The sequence below is a fragment of the Metarhizium brunneum genome, chromosome 6, assembly GCF_013426205.1.
Source record: "Metarhizium brunneum chromosome 6, complete sequence".
Taxonomy (NCBI): domain Eukaryota; kingdom Fungi; phylum Ascomycota; class Sordariomycetes; order Hypocreales; family Clavicipitaceae; genus Metarhizium; species Metarhizium brunneum.
In genome coordinates, this window is record NC_089427.1 from 3,335,613 (window position 1) to 3,357,496 (window position 21,884).

Consider the following 21,884-nt stretch of genomic DNA (forward strand, 5'->3'; position numbering starts at 1 on the left):
ACTCTTTTGGAAGTGGTGGCTTGTGAAACGTAGCCTCACATCAGTCAACTGATGCGGATGCGTGTCGACCTGAAGGATGGATGGTCGCGAATCCACCCCACGTCACCCTCCCTTGACAGCTGTACTGCTCGGTCTAACACACGATCCTTCGGACCAGACGTTCGACAAGCGATGCCCTCAGGATACCACATGATCCGATTGCTTCACGACCATGGCGCTTGATCCGGGATCCGGCGCCATTGCGGGCTCGCCTGAGAGTTCCGGCCGGGATTCTCCCATACCGCGTCAATGGAGAAACCAACTTGGAGGAGGTTAGCCACCAGGCAGCACTGTTGTGATGCCGAATCGATGCTAATGCGTGGGAACAGAGGAAATCCCGATCAAGGACAAAGCTTATCGCAGATATGCTGCTGGCGTTGAGAAGACACTTTCGCTGTTTGAAACCGCCCTCGAGGAATGGGCAGACTATATTTCCTTTTTGAACAAGCTGCTCAAGGTATGCTTTGCGCCAACTCGTCTAGAAGCTTTAAATAGCATCATATTTTCTAACGTGGTTGTGACTAGTCGCTTCAAGCTCGGCCACCATCGTTTCATTCCATTCCAACCAAGGCCCTCGTTGCCAAACGTCTTTCGCAATGCCTCAATCCCGCTCTGCCATCGGGTGTACACCAAAAGGCCCTCGAGCTGTACAACTATATATTCACAACGATAGGGACGGATGGCCTGTCTCGGGACCTGCCCCTATATCTCCCGGGCCTTGCGCCTACACTGTCATTCGCCTCGCTGTCTGTCCGATCGCCGTACCTAGACCTCTTGGAAACCCACTTCCTTGACCTCGACCCCAGATCGCTCCGGCCAGCCATGAGATCTATTATACTTGCCTTGCTTCCTGGATTAGAGGAGGAAACAAGTGAGGATTTTGATAGAACATTGCATCTGGTGGCACGGTTCAAGGAAGCCATACGGCCTCGGGAAAGTGTGAGGCTGGGAGAGCACCATGCCTCTGGAGACGATTTCTTCTGGCAGTGTTTCTTCCTAGCTGCCATAACTAGCCATAGCCGCAGGTCTGGAGCCTTGGCTTATCTTGTGCGCTATCTACCTAAGCTTGGCCCGACTGCCTCCGCTGGCGCTGGAGAGGAAGGAATTACGAAGAGCCTGCACGCTATCGTAACGTCACCCGAGCCGGGCTTACTAGTACGATGCTTCGCAAGCGGCTTAGGTGACGAGCAGCTGTTAATTCAACGCGGCTTTCTCGACCTTCTCGTATCGCATTTGCCCCTTAGTTCGGACGTCCTCCAATCTCGGGTAAAGCCAGCGGATCTAGAGCTGCTCGTGAAAGCAGCAGTTGGTGTAGTTACCAGACGAGATATGAGCTTAAATCGTCGTCTTTGGGCATGGCTGTTAGGGCCTGAGCCGGCCGGTCAAGATGGCGACCATAATGAACAAAACCAAGCCTACCTATCCTCGCGAACGACCTACTTCGAAGACTTCGGCCTGCAGCCTCTCACCAGAGCGCTTCTCCAGATGATTCAAGGTGCATCTCGTGGTAACAGCGCCGAGCGAGCCCGTCCATACAGGATTTGTCTTTCTCTCATGGATAGATGGGAGATTGGCGGCCTTGTAGTACCTGAAATCTTCATGCCGGTTGTTGATAGTGTCCGGAAGTTCCAGGCCCAGGCCGCCAGCAAATCCGAGTTCGACGAAGTTCTCCGTAGCGCCAGCGTTTTCTTCGATGGTATCGAAAGTGGTTTGATTTACAGCGAGATTGTTGGCTTATTGGCCCAGGCAATTGGACCAGGAAGCCTCATTGCAAGGGATCGCATGGATAAGCTTGCGTTGGTCAACTTCATCGTGTCCAGCTTTAATGTTCGCGAAGAGGAGATGGTAACAATTCACGCGCCGCTGACATGTTTGGCGGCGTTGTTGATGCTGGAGGATTCCAAGAACCGCAAGGCGAAGACGGCCTTGACAGATATCGAGTCCGAGAAGCTGTGCGACCAAGTTCTCGGCGCCGTTGTTTCACTATTGGAACTTGTTCCTGAACGAGCATTCCCTCAGAGACTCGAGCAAAATGGGAATCAAAAAGACAGAACAGCTTTGCTATCGACGTCCAGTATTGAGCTCCTGAAAAAGATAAAGACGTTTTATGTACATGAACAGGGCAATTTGGAGTCATCACAACCCCCTTTTACTGCTGTAGAATCAGGGGAGTTATTGTTGGAGAAGGCCGTCATTTACATTTGCGATGACTCCAAGGACTCACCTGTGAACGATATCGCGATTCGCGTACGAATCTTGACTCAAATTCTTTCCAAGACGCCTGGAAATTACCACTTCGACGCAAAACAGCTTGTGTCATACCTGCATGGCAAGCTAAGCAAGTCGCAACCACTATTGTTTCCTCATTTCTCGGCCATGGTTATGTTGTCAACACAACTATATTCCGCAAGAAGGATTCAAGACAAGGAGTTTTCTGACCTCGTAGGGCCATTAGTTCGCCATGGCTGGTCCTACTTGTCCGCTTCTGAACCCAAATACCACGTCGAAACCGTGCGTTGCTTGTGGCAATTGCAGACGGCACTTACCTTGTCTGGTCGTGACATAGAGGCAGCCATTGCTGAAATTCTGACCAAACCAATGGCAGGTCCTGAGAAGACGTCTCATTCGGCTGAAAATGGACGGACTTTTGGTGTACTGTGGTCACATAGTCTGCAAGATGTGTCTTCTGAGCGTAGAGGCTCCAAAGGCCAGACACTGGATCAACGACAAATACCACGTCTGTCTGGCACCGACCACTACCAGGTCATGCTCACACAGCCCATGTTTTTGGTCTTGGATGCTCTTTTGGACGACAGAACACAAACGTACATGGTTGTTAAATCATGGCTGAATAGTATGATTGGAATCGACAGGTGAACATCTATACATGTCTAGTTTCGTCTTGTGGTACATACTGATTGTTACAGGCTGTTTCTGGTATTCGCGATGAAGATGGCACAACTGCCATTCCTCAACCATGTCATCACCCATCGTGCTAGCGAGAAAGTCAACTCCCAGTCAACCACATTCACAGAAGATGATGATTTGGAATTGTGTCTCTACTACCTACGAACGCTCCACAATGTCCTCAAAATATCTGGTGATATGTCCAGAGCGGTATTGGCATCTAAATACGTCTCTTTTAGTGACGGCTCGGCTCACATCAGGGGTATGTCATTGATATCTTGCTCAACTTTAGTTTCCTTGCTGACCATGCGTAGCTGGAGCGGAGGAAGACGAAATGACACTTCAAGATTTCTTCGTTCGTGTGTGTATGATATGTGTTATAGGCGAGCGGCCATCATCTTCCAGTCCCGAGCTGGGAGAGCGGATATGCCAACTGCATCGATTTGCACTAACAATTCTCCATCAATTTTTATCCAGCCGATATGCCGCTCCCCTGTCCAGCCTTGAACTGGATCATATCCTTGTTGATAAACTTTCGAAATCCATCAACACCCCCGACCCCTACGTCCAAGTATTATTGCTCGATGTTGTATATGACACCGTTAAACTCAGAAACATGGCGTTACATGACAGACAGTCGGCAGAAATCTCGGAGAAGAGACCTACCAGTGCGGACAATTCCAGAATGGGGCACTCGTCATTTTCATCAAGCGAAATCCAACCAACAGGTCCACCAATGCCTCCGGCTTTGCTCAAATGCTTGCAGGCCGGACTGAGCTCGCCAAATAGCCAATCGGTCCTTGATAGCTGGATATCGTTTCTTGGCCAAATTATCGCCCTCTATTCGCAGAGCATTTTTCAAACCGTTATTCCACTGGTCGAGACGCTGTGCAGGCACATAGGATCTACGTTTGCTGGCCTCCGCGAAACTTTCCTAAGCGAGCCATGCGAAACCATCACGACAGGGAACACACCCGAGTCGACATTGATCCACCTACTCAACGGGCTGGAACAAGTCCTGGCTTTGGCGCATGATCAGCTCCTCGCTGAAGAAGCCCGGATCCAGTTGATAAAGGGGCCTGAGCAACCATCATCGCTATTCGGAAGCATGGTATCCGGTGTTTTCCAGTCAGAAGGTCCTCAATCACGAAGCGCCACGGCCAATGATCGCCTTACTGTTCATCTCGCTTTTCAAGATGCGATGCGCATCTGCTATGCGATATGGTCTTGGGGTCAAGGCGATGACTCCAGGAAACAGGATTCTGGCTCCTCGGCATCTTTTGGCTATACGTCTTTACGTATGAGAAACCGTGCTCGCAGATTAATGGAACACCTCTTTACCGCAGAGATTTTGGAATGTCTAGAGACCGTCATTGACATCTGGCGAGCTTCTGGCAGCGACACGGAGCGGACACAAATTTTCAACTTTCTCTCATCCCTTGATGCATGCCGACCGAGGCACTCTATTCCCGCGCTGTTTAATGCAATTTATAGCCGGACGAACCCTGGCGCCTTAGATCCAGTCCGGAAATCCACCCTGACAATTTCCCTGCAAGATTCCGATCTTGTTGTGTTTCTTGTCGAGTATAGCAGGTCTTTGGAGGATGACGCCATGGACGAGATTTGGCAAGACTGCATGACATTTCTCAAGGACCTTCTCGGGAACCCATTCCCGCATCGCCAGACGCTGCCCGGTCTTCTTGAATTCGCAGCTATTCTCGGTGAAAAGGTGGACAATACCAACTTCGGAGAGCAGAGACGGATGCGGCGAGAGTTGGGAGTGAGTTACATGCATACAACCAACCCCCCGCGGAAGGATAGCATTCTACTGACACTATTATAGGACATCTTCCTGCGACTACTAGCTGCTTTGTTCACGACTCGACCTTTAACGTTTACAGAGTCTGGGAGCCTCACCAATATCCCGGAAAAATCCAAGGCGGATGGCCCAGGAAGACAGGGGTCGAGAGGAGATGGGCCTGACGACGTCGTCTCAGTATTGGCATCTGTGGTACCAAACCTATCCAAGATCCTTCTTGAACCCGACCGAGTTCTCTCTGCTGCTGGCACCATCTCGACCAATGTTGTTGGGCCGACTTTGCGTTCCAAGTCATTCCCAGACACCGTAACGTCTAATACTTTGAGACTGTTTCACGAGCTGTCGAGACTGCAAAACCACCAAAAGACCTGGAAAAGGGATATTGGGGACTCATTTAACGACAACCGCTTCTTTGGGATGAACCTGGATCTGGTCAAGGATGGATGGCTACCCTTGCTGAAGCAGTGGGTTCACACGGACAAGGAGCGGATGCCAGAAATCGTAGCTCGCATCAGTGCTCCAACTACGGCAGGCATAGTGTTTGGCGTGGGCGCAACTTCAGCGAGACTAGAAGCAGACAGGAAGACACAGCTCAACCTGCGCCGAATTGCAACGCTGGTTCTGGCCGCTGCGGACGATGGCTTCGTTGCAGAACTGCCCACCATCTTCGACAAAGTGGTTGAATTACTATCAGCCACATCAACCTCCTCTCCATCGTCAACAACCCGAGCCGATGTATACATGGTCATCCGGGCGCTGGCTCTCAAAACCAGCCCGATCCACCTCGCCATGACGTGGCCCGTCGTCAATGGCGAGATCCACGCCGCCATCTCATCCGTCGTCGCACCAGATCACAGCGCCGCGTCGGACATGTATCTCAACAGTGGCATTTTACAAGCGTGCAAGCTTCTCGACTTGCTCATCTGCGTCGCCCCAGACGACTTTCAGCTTCACGAGTGGCTCTTCATCACCGACACCATAGAAGCAGTCTACCGCTCGTCCACGTATCAGCCCATAGCGCTTGCGGACGAGCTCTCTGAAGAGTTGGGTAGTTTCAGCACCCACAGTGCCTTGCAAACGGATACGGAGGCGCATATGGCGGCGAGCGGCCCTCATAGACGGCCGCTTCTCGGGCCAGGTGGTATCAACGATGATGTTAGCCTGGAGAGAAAGGATGAACTAGTGGCCAAGATTTTACGCCCGTTCTTTGGGCAACTGAGCATCTATGCGTTTGAGTCTACGTATGCCATGGGAGCGCTGGATAGAGAGGCTTGTATTGAGGGGTTGTTGAAGGATCTGTTTGACGAGAGGACCATGGTGAGGGCACTGTGAGTGTGGATAATACAAAAAAAAATATTATTGCAATGGGACCCATGAATTTGATGCGACGGTGTGATTAAGTCCAGAATTTCAAGCTGCCAGCCTGTAGTGTAGTGGTGGCCGCCATGGCGCCATGGGTCATCTTCGCGATTGATTCCAAATCATGTCCAGTCCTGTCACGCCATCACAAAGCAACCCTGCAAGACGGCACGAACCACTTGCAACCAAGTTACATTCGAATGCGAAGGCTCATTAACTTGTCTCTTTGTCACCGCTCTCGTGTCCACTCGGCCGACTTTTGCTCTCTCTATCGCCCCTCTCGTCTCGTGGCCACAGGATTCCCCGTCCCAAAGAAAAAGACGGTTTGAAATCACGCCAACTCCGGGTTTTAAACGCCCAGAAACCAAAAAAAGAAAAAAAAAGTCCTAAACACGATGGAGGAAATCAAGCCCACAGCGAGCCCTCGGACGGGCCCAGCACCCTCGCAATGATGCTCTCAAAGGCAAGCCTCTCAATGACGGCGCCGTACATGACGCAGCGCACGACGCCGTTGAACTCGCGCTGCAGCGTGTCGAGCACGGTGCCGCCGAGCAGCACCTCGACGGGGTACCGGCGCGCCAGCTCGAACCACGCCTGGACGGGCGTGATCTCGAGGTCGCCGGGGTTGAGCGAGGCGGCGAGGCCGTGCAGCGACTCGAGCGTGATGCCCGACGCGCCCCATTGGAAGCTGGGCCGCGGCGCCGCAGCCTTGCCGGGCTTCTTGGCCGCGAGGGCGGCGCGGCCGGCGTAGACGCTCTCGGGTGCCGGGGCCATGCAGTACGCGCTCGCCATGAGCGTGTGGCCCCTTTCCGACTCGGAGCAGAGGCCCGGGTCGTGCAGGTGGAAGTCGCCCATGAAGAAGTGGTCCCAGCAGCAGTGCTCGAGGCTGTCCGTCGTAAGCACATGTACAATTACAATCGCGCCAAGTGAAAGGAGTCACATACCCGAGGATAAAGTTGACGGCGCGCTGCTCCTGCTCCCACGTCAGGGCGACGCCGGCCACGGTCCGGGGCGACGTCGAGGCGGCGGCGCTGGCGCCCGACGAGTTGGAGCTGATGTGGAAGCAGGGCGCGCCGAGGGCGGCATCCATGCTCAGCGTCACCGTCAGGTCGTCGACGTCAATGGCGCCGAAGAGCTCGGGCGACTCCTCGGCGGCGGCGGGAGTGTCCACGGGCCCAGCGTCGAGGCGCATCTGCTGCTGCATCGCCGCCGTCGTCGTCATGGCCAGCGGCAGGCCGGCGGTCTCGAGGGCCTCCCGGATCAGAAAGTTCTCCTTGAACAGCGCGGCCGTCTCCTTCTCCGTGAGGGAGATGAGGTCGCGTAGCTCCGAGACGTCAATCTCGAGCTGCTTGATGTAGTTTGCCTTGCGCTGGCGGTGCTGGATCTGCGCGCGGCGTACCTGCGCGCGTCGCAGCTGGGCCTTGTCCTTGTCCGGCTTGGACTGCTCGGCGGCGTCTGCGTATGCTTTGGCTGGCTTGTTAGCATGTTTGGAGACTCGGGGGAGGGACAGCTTGGTGAGGAACGGCATTGTATGTGAATTTGAAGGCTGTGCGTGGTGCCGGACACTCAAGGTGGCAACTGTGCATGGAATGTTTTGTTTCCGCAAAGACAGAGTATCTGTAGATTGGGGGGGAATGGATAAAAGAAGAGGTCCATGTCTTTCATATAAAACAGAAAAAACAAATCATAAAATAATAGGAGAAATGAGCAACATGGTCATGTTGGAATCATGCGGATTCCTCAACACCATCATGACAAATCACGCCGGGCGCCATGTACGACAAATCACACCAGCCCACCAACGCATACGCGCACACGCATGAGATGCGGCCCGCGCAGAGCAGGGACCTCGGGGACTTCAAATGTTTGACAGAAAGACTTGCTGGGACAGGCACATACATGGATCTGCAGCCGCGGCCGCTCCCTCAGGCGTGGCCGCCGCCGAGGGCTTCCCGCGAAGCTTCTGCTTGCCCTTCCTCCAAAAGGACGTGAAGGAGGGCCTGCTCGCGTCGTCGCTCATGGCGTCGGTAATAGGTTCCCTCCCCGGGCGTATATACAAATCTATCAACGGCTCCCTCTGGGTTTGGGCCAGGTAAACATTCGCCGGTGCCTGCGTGATGTGCGTGGACGGCCCGGCAGCCGCGAGACGATGGTCCACCGAGGACTGTACGAAGAGGTCTGTCTGGTTCAGATCAACCGGGCGGCTGGATGTTCATGTGTCGTGGTGGAAACGTGTTGGCGTGAAACTTGACAGTTGGATGCGGAGTATCGGTCGGTGAGCGATCCGTCTTGACCACCTCTCGCTTTCTCTCTTTCCCTCTCTCTTTTTTTTTTTTTTTGCCCACCCCGATTCATGCTCAGCACCAGTTCAAGTCTCTGCAGATCGGATCTTGCCCGCCGACTAGAGCAGCCGGTGGATCCCCATTTGGAAGCTCCATGCAATGTACATACATACGTCTCTTTTTACATCGGCAGATGCAACCCACAAAATACCCAACTTTGATGCACGCTTGATTTGACGCCTGGCTTCTCACTGCACATATACCAAGCATCTTTCTCTAGAGAAAATTCTGCTCATTGCAAGCCACGGTCAACCAAAATTCAACACTTTTATTTTGCGCTACAAGATCCACGCCCTGTGTGTGCTCATATTCTAATGACATCTTCCCAACTCCTCGCTGATGCTAAATAGTGCCATCCCTAAAGCAAGGGGTATCATGTACCCAAGGATGGAAACAAAAAATACAGAGCAAAAATATTCGCACACACCACCATACTCGCTACTCAATAGTGATCACCGTCAGTGTCCGTTGCTGTCTCCTCTACCAACTCCTCGTTGTCGTCCTCCTCTTCCATGCCATCGCTCTCGTCATCATCGTCGTTATCTTGGTTCAGGCCAGGCACCGACTTCCAGTGCACGTAGTCATCCGCCAGCCATCGCTTGCTGATCGGCAGCTGGTATGGATCAAACGGAAAGTATGGGTCGAGTTGATGATAGCTCTCCCCTTGCCCTTCGTATCCGGCATCTCGCAATGCGCCACCCGTAGAGTACGTCGCCGAGAGGAATTGGGTCAACCGGACGCGCTTGTTGCTCTCCACCAACGGATAAATATAAACGAAGTTTAGGCGATGTGCTAGCTTGGCGAACTCGTCCACGATTACAGGCGCGCACACCTTGAGCGGATTGAGTTTGCCAAAGATTTGCACTGACAGATCTTTTCTTGAAGTTCCGATCCATTCCAAATCCTGCCCAATGTAGGATGCCGGATCCTCCGGGTCCACGACTTCGGGGGCAGACACTACCAAATCTTGCCATCTAAAGCAGAAAATGTAGAGCGTAGCTTGAACAAGGGAATAGTATGGGTGAAATCTCTTCAAGTCTGGTCCGCGGCACAACGGCTCGTACTTTCTTCTGTACTGCTCAAGATGATGAAGGAGCAGTGTGAACATGGTTCGCACCAAGCTAGGTGGGACATGCGCTCCGCGAGCCACAAAACTCGCCAGATAGGCTGCGGCGGCTTGCTTCAACACGTTTGGCGTGTTTGATTGAAATGCAGTGGCCATAAGCTGGCCACAGAACGCATCGATGAGACGCTCGTGTCGTTGCGCGAAATGGAATATCAGAAACTGCGTGTGTCTTGATTTATACGTAGGTAATACCATGTGGTCAAACTCGCGAAGAATCGTGGTAAACATGTCGAATGCGTTGTCGGACCCAGGATTTACAAAGTGTGGGCTGTAGACGCTAAAGAGTGTATCCAGAACCGCATCCATCTTCTCTACACTGTCCTTAACAGCCTTAATCCGCACCGCTTCCTTGTCGTAATCAAGATCTTCGCTGTCAATTGACTCGTTGTCGCTGTCGTCAGAATCATCATCCTCCCAGGCCGACGGCTGTCGCTGATTCTCCCGCAGCGCGTACATAACGGCTGCGGTAACGTCATCGTCCAAGTCTTCTAGGTCCACCTGCATCTGGGAATCGATTTTAACGACTCGGTTCAAGATGAGGTCCAGGATCTCATCTTGCAAATCAGGCACGTATTTCTTGACTTGAAGCAGGTTGTGGATATAGGCCATGTGGACTCGGACCGAGTCGTCGGGGAAGGGGAACTTGGAGCTGAGCAAGTTCTCCAGCACTGCCACCGCGGATGGGAACATCTGCAGGATATATTCGATGCCAGAGTGTAGCCGATCACGCATTATGGCCCTGCTCACCTCGGGGAAATCTGGTACGGACCAGGCGGAGGGTCGACTGTCGCGAAATTTTTCCACCATCATTGACAGGACGGGTACGAGGTAAGACCCTTGCGCACTGACAAGGGCAGCCAAGAAGTGCGTAAAAACCTTTGCGAAGGCGGCGTCTCGTCCCAGCCAAGAGCACTGCAATATTGTCCTCACCAAACCGCTGCATTCTTTCCCTTTCAGAATAGGTATGCAGCTCGTCAAAGCCATAACATAAACTTGGAGTTCGTATGGTTTCAAAGTATCGTCGTCTTCTCCTACCACTGGAGGCAGGTACCTTTGTCTGTCCTTGGCAAATAGCTCCTTCAGCATGTCGTACTGGCCACCATTGCCGCGGAGATGGTCCTCCAGGGCGGCCCGTACTTCCAATTTGACGTCGTCCATTGTTCTGCGGCCAACTTCGTACGTTACATTTCGAATGTCGTCAAAAAAAACTTTGCGTCGCTTTGTTGGGCTGTCGGGCGGCGCTACAGATGTAGAATCGGTCTCGTTGTGCACCTCTTTCCTTCTCCCCAATACGGAAGCAGGTTTCAGAATAGACTTGACAGGCGTTGCGGTTCGTGGTGTGTGGCCAGGTAAGGCCCTGGTGTTTGGGGTGAATGGTCGCATCAAGATGGCGATGGCTCGATGCGACACATTCACTAAAAAATCTTGGGCAGAAAGAGCCGAGTTTCTATAGCAACTCTAGCGATGCGCAATCAAGGTATGTTCATGGCACAAGAAGCACGAACTGTGGCGACACATTAAGATACGGGATGCCTATCGTCTGGGGATATCATGGAACGCAATCACTGGCCAGCATCAAGAGATGACCCGACCGTAGTAAATGAAATATTGAAGCGGAGAAGGTGGAAGGCGACGTCAATGATGTTGGAGATGTGGGACAGTTTTTTTTTTCTGCAGAGGGCGGTGGGAAGATTTTCCCAATGAAAAGTGGGCCCTGCACGTGCCTCTCGACTACCATCTGGGTCACCACTCAGAGGTCAGAGGTCGAACCGAAACTGCCATATTTAACATGGTGAATATATCTGGTGCTGGCTATGTATCTATAAACTTGTCATCTTTTTTTCGGCCTTTTCATGTTGGTCCTGTAATTTTTTGCCAGTCGAGTTTGTCTTTAGCTGCATCCTTCTCTGTGTCCGTACGGAGTTATGGTTCGTGCGCACCGTCAAATGTTGACCCACACGGTGGCTTGCCAACGTTGAACTTGCCTTGCGTACTCCGCACCTAAGCCAAATACAACACTGAAGTACTACTCCGTACACTCCGTCATACCACACGCTCTGCAGCGTGTGGATATCAGGCAACGCTTCAATAATGAAAAGCCCGGTTTGGCCCGGCAAACAACCTCTACGGTAAGGATTCAGCTTACCGAATCATTCCTCGGATATCATTCAGGAACGTTTCACCCTATTCTTCAAAATTTGTCACGGGAAACGCATCAAGTTATCCACAATAAGTACTAGTCTAAAACCCTCTCTATCCCAAACTGTCAAGTCCGCGCTAGGCTCTGTCAAGTCTGTCGACCATGTGCACTTAATAATTGTGCTTATTGAAGCTGGCTGAGGCTCTATTACCAGAAGTTCCTTCCCATCAGCAAAAGAAGGCACCAAGGCCAGTTTGAAGCAAAACATCTTTTCCAGCCCACGTTTCGTTACATAGTTGTAACCTCTGCGCTGCTAAGCCCTGATTGATTCCCAAATAAAATTTGACGTATACCATAGGCGCCGCCTATACTTTTACAATTGCTAATCGCCCCCAAGAAGAAGAAGAAAGGAACAAAACTAGGAAATGAAAAAACAAAATACCCCTAGGACGAGCCAGGGGTTGCTGTACGGATATTTTCGTGCCTTGGGAGTTGGCGGCATTCGGCCTAAGAAGGTCCGGGGGTTCTGGTTCTCATAGCGTTCGTTACAGCATTGCCAATCTCAATTGAACAACTTGCGCCAAGGCGGCGTTCTAGTAGCCCTCTCCGGCCGCAGCTCCGTTGTGGCCGGCATGTTGGCCGTACATATAGTTAGGGTCGGCGCCAGCTTCAGCGTTGTTCGAGGCATCACCACCGGTAAACTCTTGCCCTGGCGCATTCCCGTCGCCCTTTTCACCGGGCATCATGGAACCAGCCCAAGTGGTTTCCATGACACGCTCTCGGTTGGACTGATTTTGTTGCTGCCGGCTTGTCAGTACACCAGACTGTTTCAACACCCAGACTTACACAACAGCAGATGGTAGTAGATTACCTCTCGGTACTTGGAAAGATAGACTTTTAAAGCCTCCGCGTAGTTTTCAAACCCCAACGAAGTCATAGCGAACAGAATATCTTCACCATTCACCGTTTTTCTTTTCTCTTGCTGGCATTTTTCGGAAGCTAGTTGACGAATGTTTCAGTATTCGCCTTTTGAGCCAAGTTGTATGGCTAGGCAAACAGATGGATTGACTTCGACTCACCTTCGCTGGTAATGAAGGAGATAAATTCGCTAACACATTCCTGCATACACTCCTTAGCCTCCTTGGCTATCTTCGCGTTGTCAGGAAGAGCATTCTTCATGATTCGGGCGACTGGAGCAAAGTTACGAATATTAGCATCGAGCTCATCATGATATTCTTGCGTAGTAGAACGACTTGTTCCCGGTGAAGTAGGAGCTGGTTCGTGAGACATGAGTGGGCAACTTGTGAGAGACACGCCAGGCGGCTTCGAAGAGACCCTAGGTACACCAGCCAAAGACAACAAATCAAGAGGGAGATTAGAGGGAGATCAACGACTTACCATTGGCTATAGGCAACCATCTGTCTTGCTCTTTAACTTCAAACTCATAACCAGCGGCGCCGCCAGCCGAGTGTGGGTCTTGATTGTCATTCATTTGTCCTTCGTCGTCGGGTGACTGTGCACCTTGCTCGACATCCTTTGGAGGAGATTGGGGGGAGTCCGACATATTTGGCTACCTGCAGCGGCTGCTAGCGTCCGTGTAAAAGGTGTTCGGGCTGGTACAGATGGGGTCTCGAGAGGTATGATGTGTCCCCCTGGCCACGTTGACGAAGGGCAGAAAGCAGTCTAGGAGGTCTGGGCTGCCTGGGGCTGATGGATGTTTGGTTAGCTGCACGAGATGCGTCAGTGGTGACGTTCAACGGACAATTGCGGCTGCATATGGCTTTCACCATGCCTCGCCTGGGGTACAAGGTAACGTAATGGGGCTATGATGAGATGCTTGGGCGTGTACGATATAATTCTTGTAGGTTGGGAGACGATGGCGCACCAAAAGGGAGGCCAAGGCCAAGGAGGGGGGGTGGGCATGCAGGGAAAACGACAGCAGAGGCAGAGCTTCCAAGAACACGGGTGTCGGCAAGGCGAGGCAGCACGACACCAAGACGTATGAGATGGAGCGCCGCGAATCTTCCCGTGCGATCAGCTTGACGACGGGGGCGTACGTGTACGAAGCGGTCGGAAAAGAACGAGGTCTCCCAGGATGACGGGCTGAGAGAGAGGAACAGCTGTTTTTTTTCTCTTTTCTTTTCGTTCCTGACGCCGGGAATGATCGGGGACTGGGTAGGACCAGGTCGCGACGGGCAGGGAGCAGAGAAGAGCACGGGATCGCGGGCGAGGCGGTTTGGGGTTTGGATGCGCTTCGCGCTCGACGACATCGACGCAAAGGTTGCGACGGCGATGCGAGGTTGCACACGGCGCAACCGCAACAGCCACGGCAGGCCGTGCGTCCCAAGAGGCGCAAAGGACGAGACAGAAGCAACGCAATGGAAAAGGGCTGGCATACCGGCTGGGGTCGCGAGACAGGAGCCCAAGCAAAATGGGCTTTCTTCAGACGAGGGAATCGGCGTTGTTCCGTGAAGGTGGCAGCAACTGCATTGGTGGAGCGCAGAGAGGCGTGGGGTTGATTGAAGAGAAAGAAGGCTGACGAGGATGCGAGGCTAGAAAACCCGTCCAGTCCGGTTGCTGTCTGGTCGACCCAACATTGCGTCTGGTGCTGTCAGACCTCTGAGTGGGCTGGGCTGGGCTCAATGAGCTTGTCTTCGTCGGCTTGAGTCTGGTGCTGTAGCCTGTTGGTGCCTGGCGCTCTTCGAGGCGTCTCATAGAGCTCGAGTGCTGGTGATGGCTGCTGGAGACCTGCGTAATAGTGCGCTAGGCCCCTAGTTGGAGGGACTGGGATTGACTTCAATGTGGACTGCAGCTCATTGCTACCAAGCACAGGTACCAGGTAACTAGCGGGGCCAAAACCTCGCCGGTCCAGCTGTGCCCCGCCCCAGCTCTAGACGTGCGACCAGACTTCAATGTTAACTCTTTGCCTACTACTCCATCCTCCATACTCTGTCTCTAGAGTCCTCGTTCAATGCATGGCCGTCTTGCCACTGCTGCCTCCGGCTGGCTCTGGCTCACCTGCAACGAGAGACCCGCCGTTCGCTCGTCTTTGCAACACTGCAACACAGTCGACCGCTGTCATTATCGATAAGACGCAGCACGCTGGCTGGGCACGCTCTAAGCTGTTTCCGGCATCGTCTAAGCAAGTAGTTTCCGTACCTGGAATCACGCTCACATATCGGTACTTCTCCTGCCGCCCCGCCACCATATCCAAGACAAGTACGCAATGCCACTCAACAAGTATCGTCGTCTCCAAGGTTCCAACCTACAAGTAGGAGGGTGCATGCATCTCTCTGCTCGTGAGTACCCAGGTAACTGCGGGCTCGAGCTGCCAGACCTACTTCACTTCCAACGTCAATCAGCGACAACATCTGTGCCGTGATCAAACAGCTCCATAATTACATTCCTCTTCGCCAGCCTGCATCGAGCACAGGGGTCAACGAACTTGCTCCTACTCATGGCGGTGTGCTTCAGGCCATGCGCATGATACCCGAACCTACAAGGGTTGGCTATTGCATCACTCCATGGCAAGTGAAGTCGGCAGGAAGACCGGTCAAGAAGAGAAAACATCTCTTGAATCCCCCCCTGGCTTGATCCATGGAGAGTCTGACACCATGCCGCATCCAACACAGCATCTAGTTACAATAAATGCACATTTTCGCATCACTGCTGACTTCATGCATACCCAGGTAGTTGGACCAGAGTCAAACGTCATGAGGGAACAGATCTTTCTGTCAGACTACCTTTCAGGCTGACCTGCGTTTGCCCCAACCACTACTTCTGCCAATCAGCCGATGCCCAGAGCGTCGGAGCCGTTCAGGAACCGTAGCCTGAATGCAGACCCAAAGGCCCATTCTGCGGCCAAATCGCCAATACACCCAATGGTTGGGCAGCACCTCCAGCCATACCTTCCGACTGGGCCAAAGGCATAAGGCTATATCATGTACAATCTAGGCTTCCTGCCTCGAGCCCCCAAGGCAGAAAGACTGTGCATACAAGCCATCTCCGACAGGACCATCATCATGTTTGAATCTCGTCAAAAATATTACGCCCTTGGCTGCAAATTTTCAGGTTTAGCCAGTCAAATGTTTTTTCCCACACTAGCCAAAATATGATGATGGACTGTATCTGACACGGACGGAAGACATTCATATCGGAACCGTTCCCCTCACACCCATCATGTAAATGCCGACACTCGCATACGGATAACGACACCTCCGACATCTGATCACCACAATTCCATTTACCAAGGCTCTACTGCATATGCGGATAGTCTAGCTGCATGGAACCCAAAATCCTTCATCAGTTCCGTGGTCAATGGCTACGGTGTTCTCGACTTGGAACAACCCCAACATCTCTTGGAAACCGATCTGGACGGTGACGTGATGATGCGGCCGTCTGCTCAACCTTTTCAAGGCATCACCAAGCATTGGCGGCGCTATTCTCTGCAGCTCGAATCGCCTTGGCGCTCTTTACAAGTGTCTTGTTTCAAGAGCGACCACTCACCGAGCTTACGGAACCAACTGCCGCTTCGAGAAGTAGAGAGGGTGGCTGGCAAGGATACGGGGGCCATGGCAAAATCGCCCATGGCCACGCCAAGTCCGAGGAAACTATATTCAAGGTAGCCATGGCTTGCGAGGCTTACTGCATCTTCACCGTGGGCAGCTGCAATCGTGTTCTGAAATGTGTCATACACAGAATGGAAGGACATGTCATGTTTAGGCATGAAGTATGCATATATATTTTTTCTTCTGAAATGCGAAGCTATTATTCCGCGTCTACTATCATCCTCCTTGTACTGGATTGGACATTAGTAAGGGAATCGCATCACAGAAGATAACATATCTGGTTATTATTGCATTTGTTTTCTCAACGTGAGAATCTTTTCCGAATGACGTGGCATTGCCAACAGTACAATCTGGAAATGGTGGTGGGTGGGCTGTCTCCATGGATGCCGGGTATTCACATCTTCGGTCACGGGTTTTGACTCTCAGGATCAAATTACAAGAAGCAGGCAACACAACGAAGGGCATGCACACTGACTATTGATGTTTGGCAGGGATCAAGTTGGAAAAAAGTTTTGCAAAAGTTTTTCCGAAGTTGCTTTCCACCAGTGTTGGTTGGATTGTGCGCCACAGAAGATCTTCAACATGAGCTGAGGGAAAAAAATTTCATAGGCTAGTTGGGCAGCGAAAGGCCAGTGCCGCGCAGGCCAAATTCACGCAACGATGGCAACTCTAACCGGCGGCATCACACCACCACGGGTATGTTTCCTGCAGCTTCCGGTCACGTTTTGAACATGATATGCAGCTAGAATGTGTTCGTTCCAGCAACGCAAGGGTGAGTGTTGGCTCACCCATGATGTGCTAATGAAAGAAAAAGCCGCGGGTAAAGAAAGCCATACTAGCCTGAAGGTGACATGTTCCAGCAGATTGCTTGTTCACGGAGAGATGACCAATGGCCAAAGTCAAGACGTGACAATCTTGCCCCAATCCCCGTACATCATTCAGGTTTCTGCTGTTGAGAAAGACTATCTATTTCCTATGAAGCATGGACCTTCTCTTTGCCTTCTCATTGCTGGACTACTTGCACGTTATTCTTCTTCTGTGACATGTCGTCAGTAAACCGCTTGTACAGGTGTTGGTTGTGGCATATACCTTCCACTTATCCAGCTCATCCTGTTTCGTCTTATATTGCTTCACCAAGTCATCCAAAACCTTCTTCAGTCCTTCTTGATTGGTTTTCAAAGCTGGGACTACATCCTTGACGGTTCTCTCTACGAGAACGCCATTAATGAGTCGGAAGCACTTGCGATCCTCCGATAAAGGCTCCAACGTTTCCAAAACCAATCTGTTTATTTGCAAGCCAAAAATTGTAAGCGGTGTGATGAAAAGTGAAGCGGTGAGATAAAAACCGGGGGAGAAATATCGGTGCTTCGTTTAGGCGCGTGTGAAGACCAGGGGGGGCCAATTGTTCGCGTGAGCGCGACAGCGACAGCGACGAAGCGTAGGAACATTCGACCAGGTATCACTGAAAGGGGACTTACTTATGCTCCTCGGCTTCTTGCTCGATATCTCCAATCTTTTGCGCTATTTGCTGCAGAGTGTTCTTGTAATTTGAGTATGTCGTTTGAAGATCTACTTCAGAATGAGCTGCTAGAAGGCCAACGGAAGGAGGGGCAGAATACCAGACGCTTTCGACATACCTTGTTGCCTCTTTCCCTCCGGCGCCGCGGCCGTTGACGCAGACATGGTGCTAGTAGCTGGCTTATGATCCCAATGTGGCCGTTCCCCTCAGCTCTTTGCCCCCTCGGGGTCCTGTCCGTATTTATCACGTTGATGCGTGAGGCACGAGATGGTGTTGTGGTTTGATGCTGGCAGCTTGACTTTCATCCCACCAGGTGGATGACCTTGGAAGCCCACCTAAATTCTAGGTCTCTGGTTGGCCCGACGGCACTGGCGACCACTCGAAAAGTCGACGTCCCAATCTAATCTCGTCCCGGGAATCGATTCCAAGCAATTCACTCCCCCTTCAGCGTCCTATTCCCAGGCTAAAATGCACCCGCATCTGCATACCAAGAACGCATTAGGTACGCACCCCTCGCAAACGGGGTTCCTCAACAGATATATGAGCTAACAGGTGACCGACCAAGCGTGCGAAGAAATCATCGCCGCCCTCGAAGAATGCCACAACAGAGGCTTCATGCACAAAGCCACCGGCGGGTGCAACGACGTCAAGGACAAAGTGAACCAGTGTCTACGACTCGAGCGGGGAAAGCTACAAGCGGAGAACAGGGCGGCGGCGAGGGAGAAGCGCGACAGGATCAAGGAGGAGCAGAAGGCCTTGGGTCTCTAGATGGCCATGGTTGACGTGGCATGGGCGAGCGAACGGGAAACTTACCACACGATCGATAATCCACCGCAAGGTGATTGTGTACAAAATTGTACATTCATACGGGCGTTAGAGGAAACACGACAAAGAAAGAGGTCCATTGAGTGAGAGGGGCATTTGTACACTACAAAGGATCAACGCGACATGATACTACTCAATTTTCATGATTATTTTCGAGCTGAGAATATTCCTATACTGTTCCATATATGCATCGGGCTACGCTGTTGCTTTTACAACTTTTGTTGGTACGCCCGGCCAAAGGTAAAGAGACCAAAGACTGACAGAACACTAAGCAGCACCGGGACGGGCTTTCGGAGGCGAATTGCGCGGGGAATGGCGGATCCTCCGAGAACAACTGAGGCCAAGAGACTCAACTCGACGCCGTAGGGCTGCTGGTTCTGGATGCGGTAGCCACCAAGTCCGTCTACATGCCATGGTTAGCTTGCGTGAACTACTTGGTGCGAAGCGCAGGCGGCTGCGGCGGGAGCGGGAGACAGCGTACAGAGGACACCGACAGCGGTTCCTGCTATGATTGAGGGCATGGATCTTGTGCGGACGTAGCCCATTATACCGCCGCCGGCAGTGAGCGCGGCAAGGGCGTAGGATGAGGTTTCGAGTTGAGGCTGCGGAGCGTGAGTTGCTGAGCCCAGCTACCACGGTTGATTGCCGGTTTAGCAAAGGGGAAATACATACCATCGTTATTAAAAATTTGGAATAGGCGAATAGTATCTGCAACTTATGTGCACCTTGGACAAACTACGTCTCGCTAGAGGCACGAATATGTTCAATGAACAGAACCAAGTTGCATCCGAACCACTTCGGTGCCTCGGAGGAATTGACGACATCAGCGGGTCGCACCACCCCCAGATCTGGCCCAGCTCCTCCAGCCAATCAGCGCCCCGCTCTCCTTGAAGCTTACCTGTCCAAAGTCTCCAAATCCGACACCTGCCACCATAGTAAACCATCTCTCCCAAAGCCTTCCTCCACGAACTTCTTTCTTCGCCATTGAAGCCGCCTCCCCCCGATCACCATAGTCCACAATGGCTCCCAAGAAGAACACCCGCGACCGTGTCGCCACGCCGTCCTCGGCCGCCGTCCCCGTCCAGGAGGCGCCCGCCGCGCCAGCAGTTTCCTCCCTCCCAGCCAAAACGACTCACAAAGGCGGCCGCGCCAACTGGGATGAGGTCCTGCTCAACATCTACCAGTACTACATGAAGGAGACGCCACAGCGGACGAAGCTTATTGATGTGTTCTTGTTCTTTTTGATTGCCGTCGGCGGGCTGCAGTTTGTGTACTGCGTCCTCGCGGGCAACTATGTGCGTTTCTTTATAGCCTTGGACAGAGACCGATACGGGACGTATGTGCTGACGCCTGAGGGTAGCCGTTTAATGCTTTTCTGTCGGGCTTCTGTGCTTCGGTTGGTCAGTTTGTTTTGACGGGTATGTTTTCTTGCCTTGTACCACCCGTGGTGGTTGAGGGATGCTGACGATGGGGTAGTGTCACTGCGAATACAGACGACTACGGCGAATAAGAGCGATTTCCCGTCTGTTTCTCCCGAGAGGTATGTGTGGTTTGCGAGCAACTTGTGATGTGACTGATTGGGGTTGCTGACGGGTTGGGTTTACAGGGCATTTGCCGATTTCGTTGTTTGCAGCCTCATCCTGCACTTCTTCTGTGTCAACTTTATCAACTGAGGGCGTTAAACAAGAATAGAGTACGGAAGATGCGCAGTCGCATGGTGTATGATATGCATAGTCTGTTTTTTTTCTTCATATGGGAGCAAGACAAGATTCAGGGCGGGAATAGAGATCAAGTGAACAGAAACTCAAAAAAGCCAACGTCAATTAGGGAATCATTTATCGCATTTACTTCGTGACTATCTATTCAGCTGCTTCTTGTACAGGAGTTGCAGCTTTTGGAGGCCCCCCTGCCTTGGGTGGCGGTGGTGCCGGTGATCCTTTACCAGACGGAGCATTGTCCAGCTCTCGACTCTTCTTTTCTTGCTCCTTGAAGTAATCATCCATGAAGTTGTTGTTGGCGGGATGATGTCTGTCCTTTTTCTTGGCCGCCGAACGCGGTGGTGCACTCATGGGATCAGACCCAACCATTTGCGCGGGCACCAGATATTCACCACCAGTTGAGGCTGCGGCAGCAGGTGGTGGTACGGAGCCTGCGCCTGCAGAAACGAACCCAGCCTCGCCGCCCTTCTCATTGACGGCACCGTCAAACATGGTCTCCCCCGGCGCGCTCACGGGCTCGCTCAACGGCGCAGGCAGACGGTGCAACGCGCCGTAGCCCAGCACACAACCTAAGGCGCCCTCGCCGCCCCAGCCTCGACTAGGATGTATTGTGACCTCTCTCGTGACGTTGTATTCGTTATTGTACACGAAAAGTCGCAGCGGCCGGCCAATATGATCCTCCACAAGCTCGCCCAAGGCACTCTCGCCATGTAACGGTCCTTCAGGGCTGCCCAGTATGTAGTCGCTGTACGGGAGGAGGCCGCCCTGGTCGGCGGGCGACTTGGCCGCAACGTCTAGTACGTGCCAGATGTTGGCGGCTAAAGCAATTGGTGAATATTGGAGGGTAAGGCCGAGGGATGCAGTATCGGGGGGCACCTGAATGTGCATTTCTCGCGTCCGTTGCCCCTAGAGTCTCTGGGTTAGTTCTGACGGCGCTATCCTTCAGCGAATATGATGGTAGACCGGTATACCTTTGCATTCCATAGACCGAGGGAGACGGTGCCACCGGCGCAATTTTGGATTTCTTGTGCGAAGAGCGCTGGGTTAGGGTCTTCCTACAATATCAACGGGAAAGCGTCAGCTATGCGGCTTGATATTCACGTTTCGGAACGGGTTTTTATCGCACAATTGGCCGTCCGTTGATCCCGACGATAAAGTCAAACCATGGTTCGATTGCCAGCTGTAGGTTTGTGTTTCTCAGGACCTGGAAACCAAAGGATCCCTGCTCATTGCGTCGCTGGGGCACGTCGCCGTCCAGACGGGACATGAACCGATTCAGGGCGTTGAACATTATTGCTGTGTCGTGAACAGCCTCATTCAATATTCGTGGAGTGGTTTATTGGCTGGCAAGTTCGAATTTGAGGGTTTTTGGGAGGCTGGGTGTGATCTCGGGGCGAGTGACTTTGGTCAGATGTCCAGGTGTCGTCTGAAGCTATCGCAAGCTGTCCCATTGCAGCCTTGCAGGCGGGAGGTCAGCGCCACAGTTGCTAGCACGGGGCGCTGGTGGTGTAGGTGGGCGGTC

The 21,884-nt window shown here is 52.5% G+C and overlaps 9 protein-coding genes across 9 annotated transcripts; 3 read left to right on the top strand and 6 right to left on the bottom strand.

The window, feature by feature from the left end:
* Positions 1-211: 211 nt before the first annotated feature.
* dop1 (Protein dopey) lies at positions 212-6,097 on the top strand (the record flags this gene model as incomplete). Its single annotated transcript, XM_014690515.1, has 6 exons — positions 212-311; positions 369-496; positions 565-2,912; positions 2,967-3,208; positions 3,261-4,726; positions 4,790-6,097. The coding sequence occupies 6 exons, from the start codon at positions 212-214 to the stop codon at positions 6,095-6,097; spliced, it is 5,592 nt and encodes a 1,863-aa protein (XP_014546001.1).
* A 432-nt stretch (positions 6,098-6,529) lies between these two features.
* Positions 6,530-8,144, bottom strand: G6M90_00g103480 (uncharacterized protein; the record flags this gene model as incomplete). Its single annotated transcript, XM_066131615.1, has 3 exons — positions 6,530-7,010; positions 7,069-7,594; positions 8,024-8,144. The coding sequence occupies 3 exons, from the start codon at positions 8,142-8,144 to the stop codon at positions 6,530-6,532; spliced, it is 1,128 nt and encodes a 375-aa protein (XP_065987556.1).
* A 764-nt stretch (positions 8,145-8,908) lies between these two features.
* rrn3 (RNA polymerase I-specific transcription initiation factor rrn3) lies at positions 8,909-10,750 on the bottom strand (the record flags this gene model as incomplete). Its single annotated transcript, XM_014690513.2, has 1 exon — positions 8,909-10,750. One exon carries the CDS (start codon positions 10,748-10,750, stop codon positions 8,909-8,911), a length of 1,842 nt encoding a protein of 613 aa, XP_014545999.2.
* A 1,575-nt stretch (positions 10,751-12,325) lies between these two features.
* Positions 12,326-13,296, bottom strand: NFYB (Nuclear transcription factor Y subunit beta; the record flags this gene model as incomplete). The annotated part of the gene is made up of 4 exons (XM_066131616.1): positions 12,326-12,532; positions 12,604-12,731; positions 12,812-12,922; positions 13,131-13,296. The coding sequence occupies 4 exons, from the start codon at positions 13,294-13,296 to the stop codon at positions 12,326-12,328; spliced, it is 612 nt and encodes a 203-aa protein (XP_065987578.1).
* A 4,007-nt stretch (positions 13,297-17,303) lies between these two features.
* G6M90_00g103510 (uncharacterized protein) lies at positions 17,304-17,983 on the bottom strand (the record flags this gene model as incomplete). Its single annotated transcript, XM_066131617.1, has 4 exons — positions 17,304-17,336; positions 17,390-17,582; positions 17,779-17,869; positions 17,938-17,983. The coding sequence occupies 4 exons, from the start codon at positions 17,981-17,983 to the stop codon at positions 17,304-17,306; spliced, it is 363 nt and encodes a 120-aa protein (XP_065987756.1).
* Positions 17,984-18,287: 304 nt separating this feature from the next.
* G6M90_00g103520 (uncharacterized protein) lies at positions 18,288-18,587 on the top strand (the record flags this gene model as incomplete). The annotated part of the gene is made up of 2 exons (XM_014690511.1): positions 18,288-18,321; positions 18,385-18,587. The coding sequence occupies 2 exons, from the start codon at positions 18,288-18,290 to the stop codon at positions 18,585-18,587; spliced, it is 237 nt and encodes a 78-aa protein (XP_014545997.1).
* A 266-nt stretch (positions 18,588-18,853) lies between these two features.
* Positions 18,854-19,319, bottom strand: G6M90_00g103530 (uncharacterized protein; the record flags this gene model as incomplete). Its single annotated transcript, XM_014690510.1, has 3 exons — positions 18,854-19,047; positions 19,126-19,246; positions 19,317-19,319. The coding sequence occupies 3 exons, from the start codon at positions 19,317-19,319 to the stop codon at positions 18,854-18,856; spliced, it is 318 nt and encodes a 105-aa protein (XP_014545996.1).
* A 344-nt stretch (positions 19,320-19,663) lies between these two features.
* Dad1 (Dolichyl-diphosphooligosaccharide--protein glycosyltransferase subunit DAD1) lies at positions 19,664-20,317 on the top strand (the record flags this gene model as incomplete). Its single annotated transcript, XM_066131618.1, has 4 exons — positions 19,664-19,939; positions 20,005-20,062; positions 20,121-20,184; positions 20,251-20,317. 4 exons carry the CDS (start codon positions 19,664-19,666, stop codon positions 20,315-20,317), a joined length of 465 nt encoding a protein of 154 aa, XP_065987565.1.
* Positions 20,318-20,503: 186 nt separating this feature from the next.
* On the bottom strand, positions 20,504-21,653 carry G6M90_00g103550 (uncharacterized protein; the record flags this gene model as incomplete). The annotated part of the gene is made up of 3 exons (XM_014690508.2): positions 20,504-21,268; positions 21,334-21,417; positions 21,489-21,653. 3 exons carry the CDS (start codon positions 21,651-21,653, stop codon positions 20,504-20,506), a joined length of 1,014 nt encoding a protein of 337 aa, XP_014545994.2.
* Between the last annotated feature and the right edge of the window lie 231 nt (positions 21,654-21,884).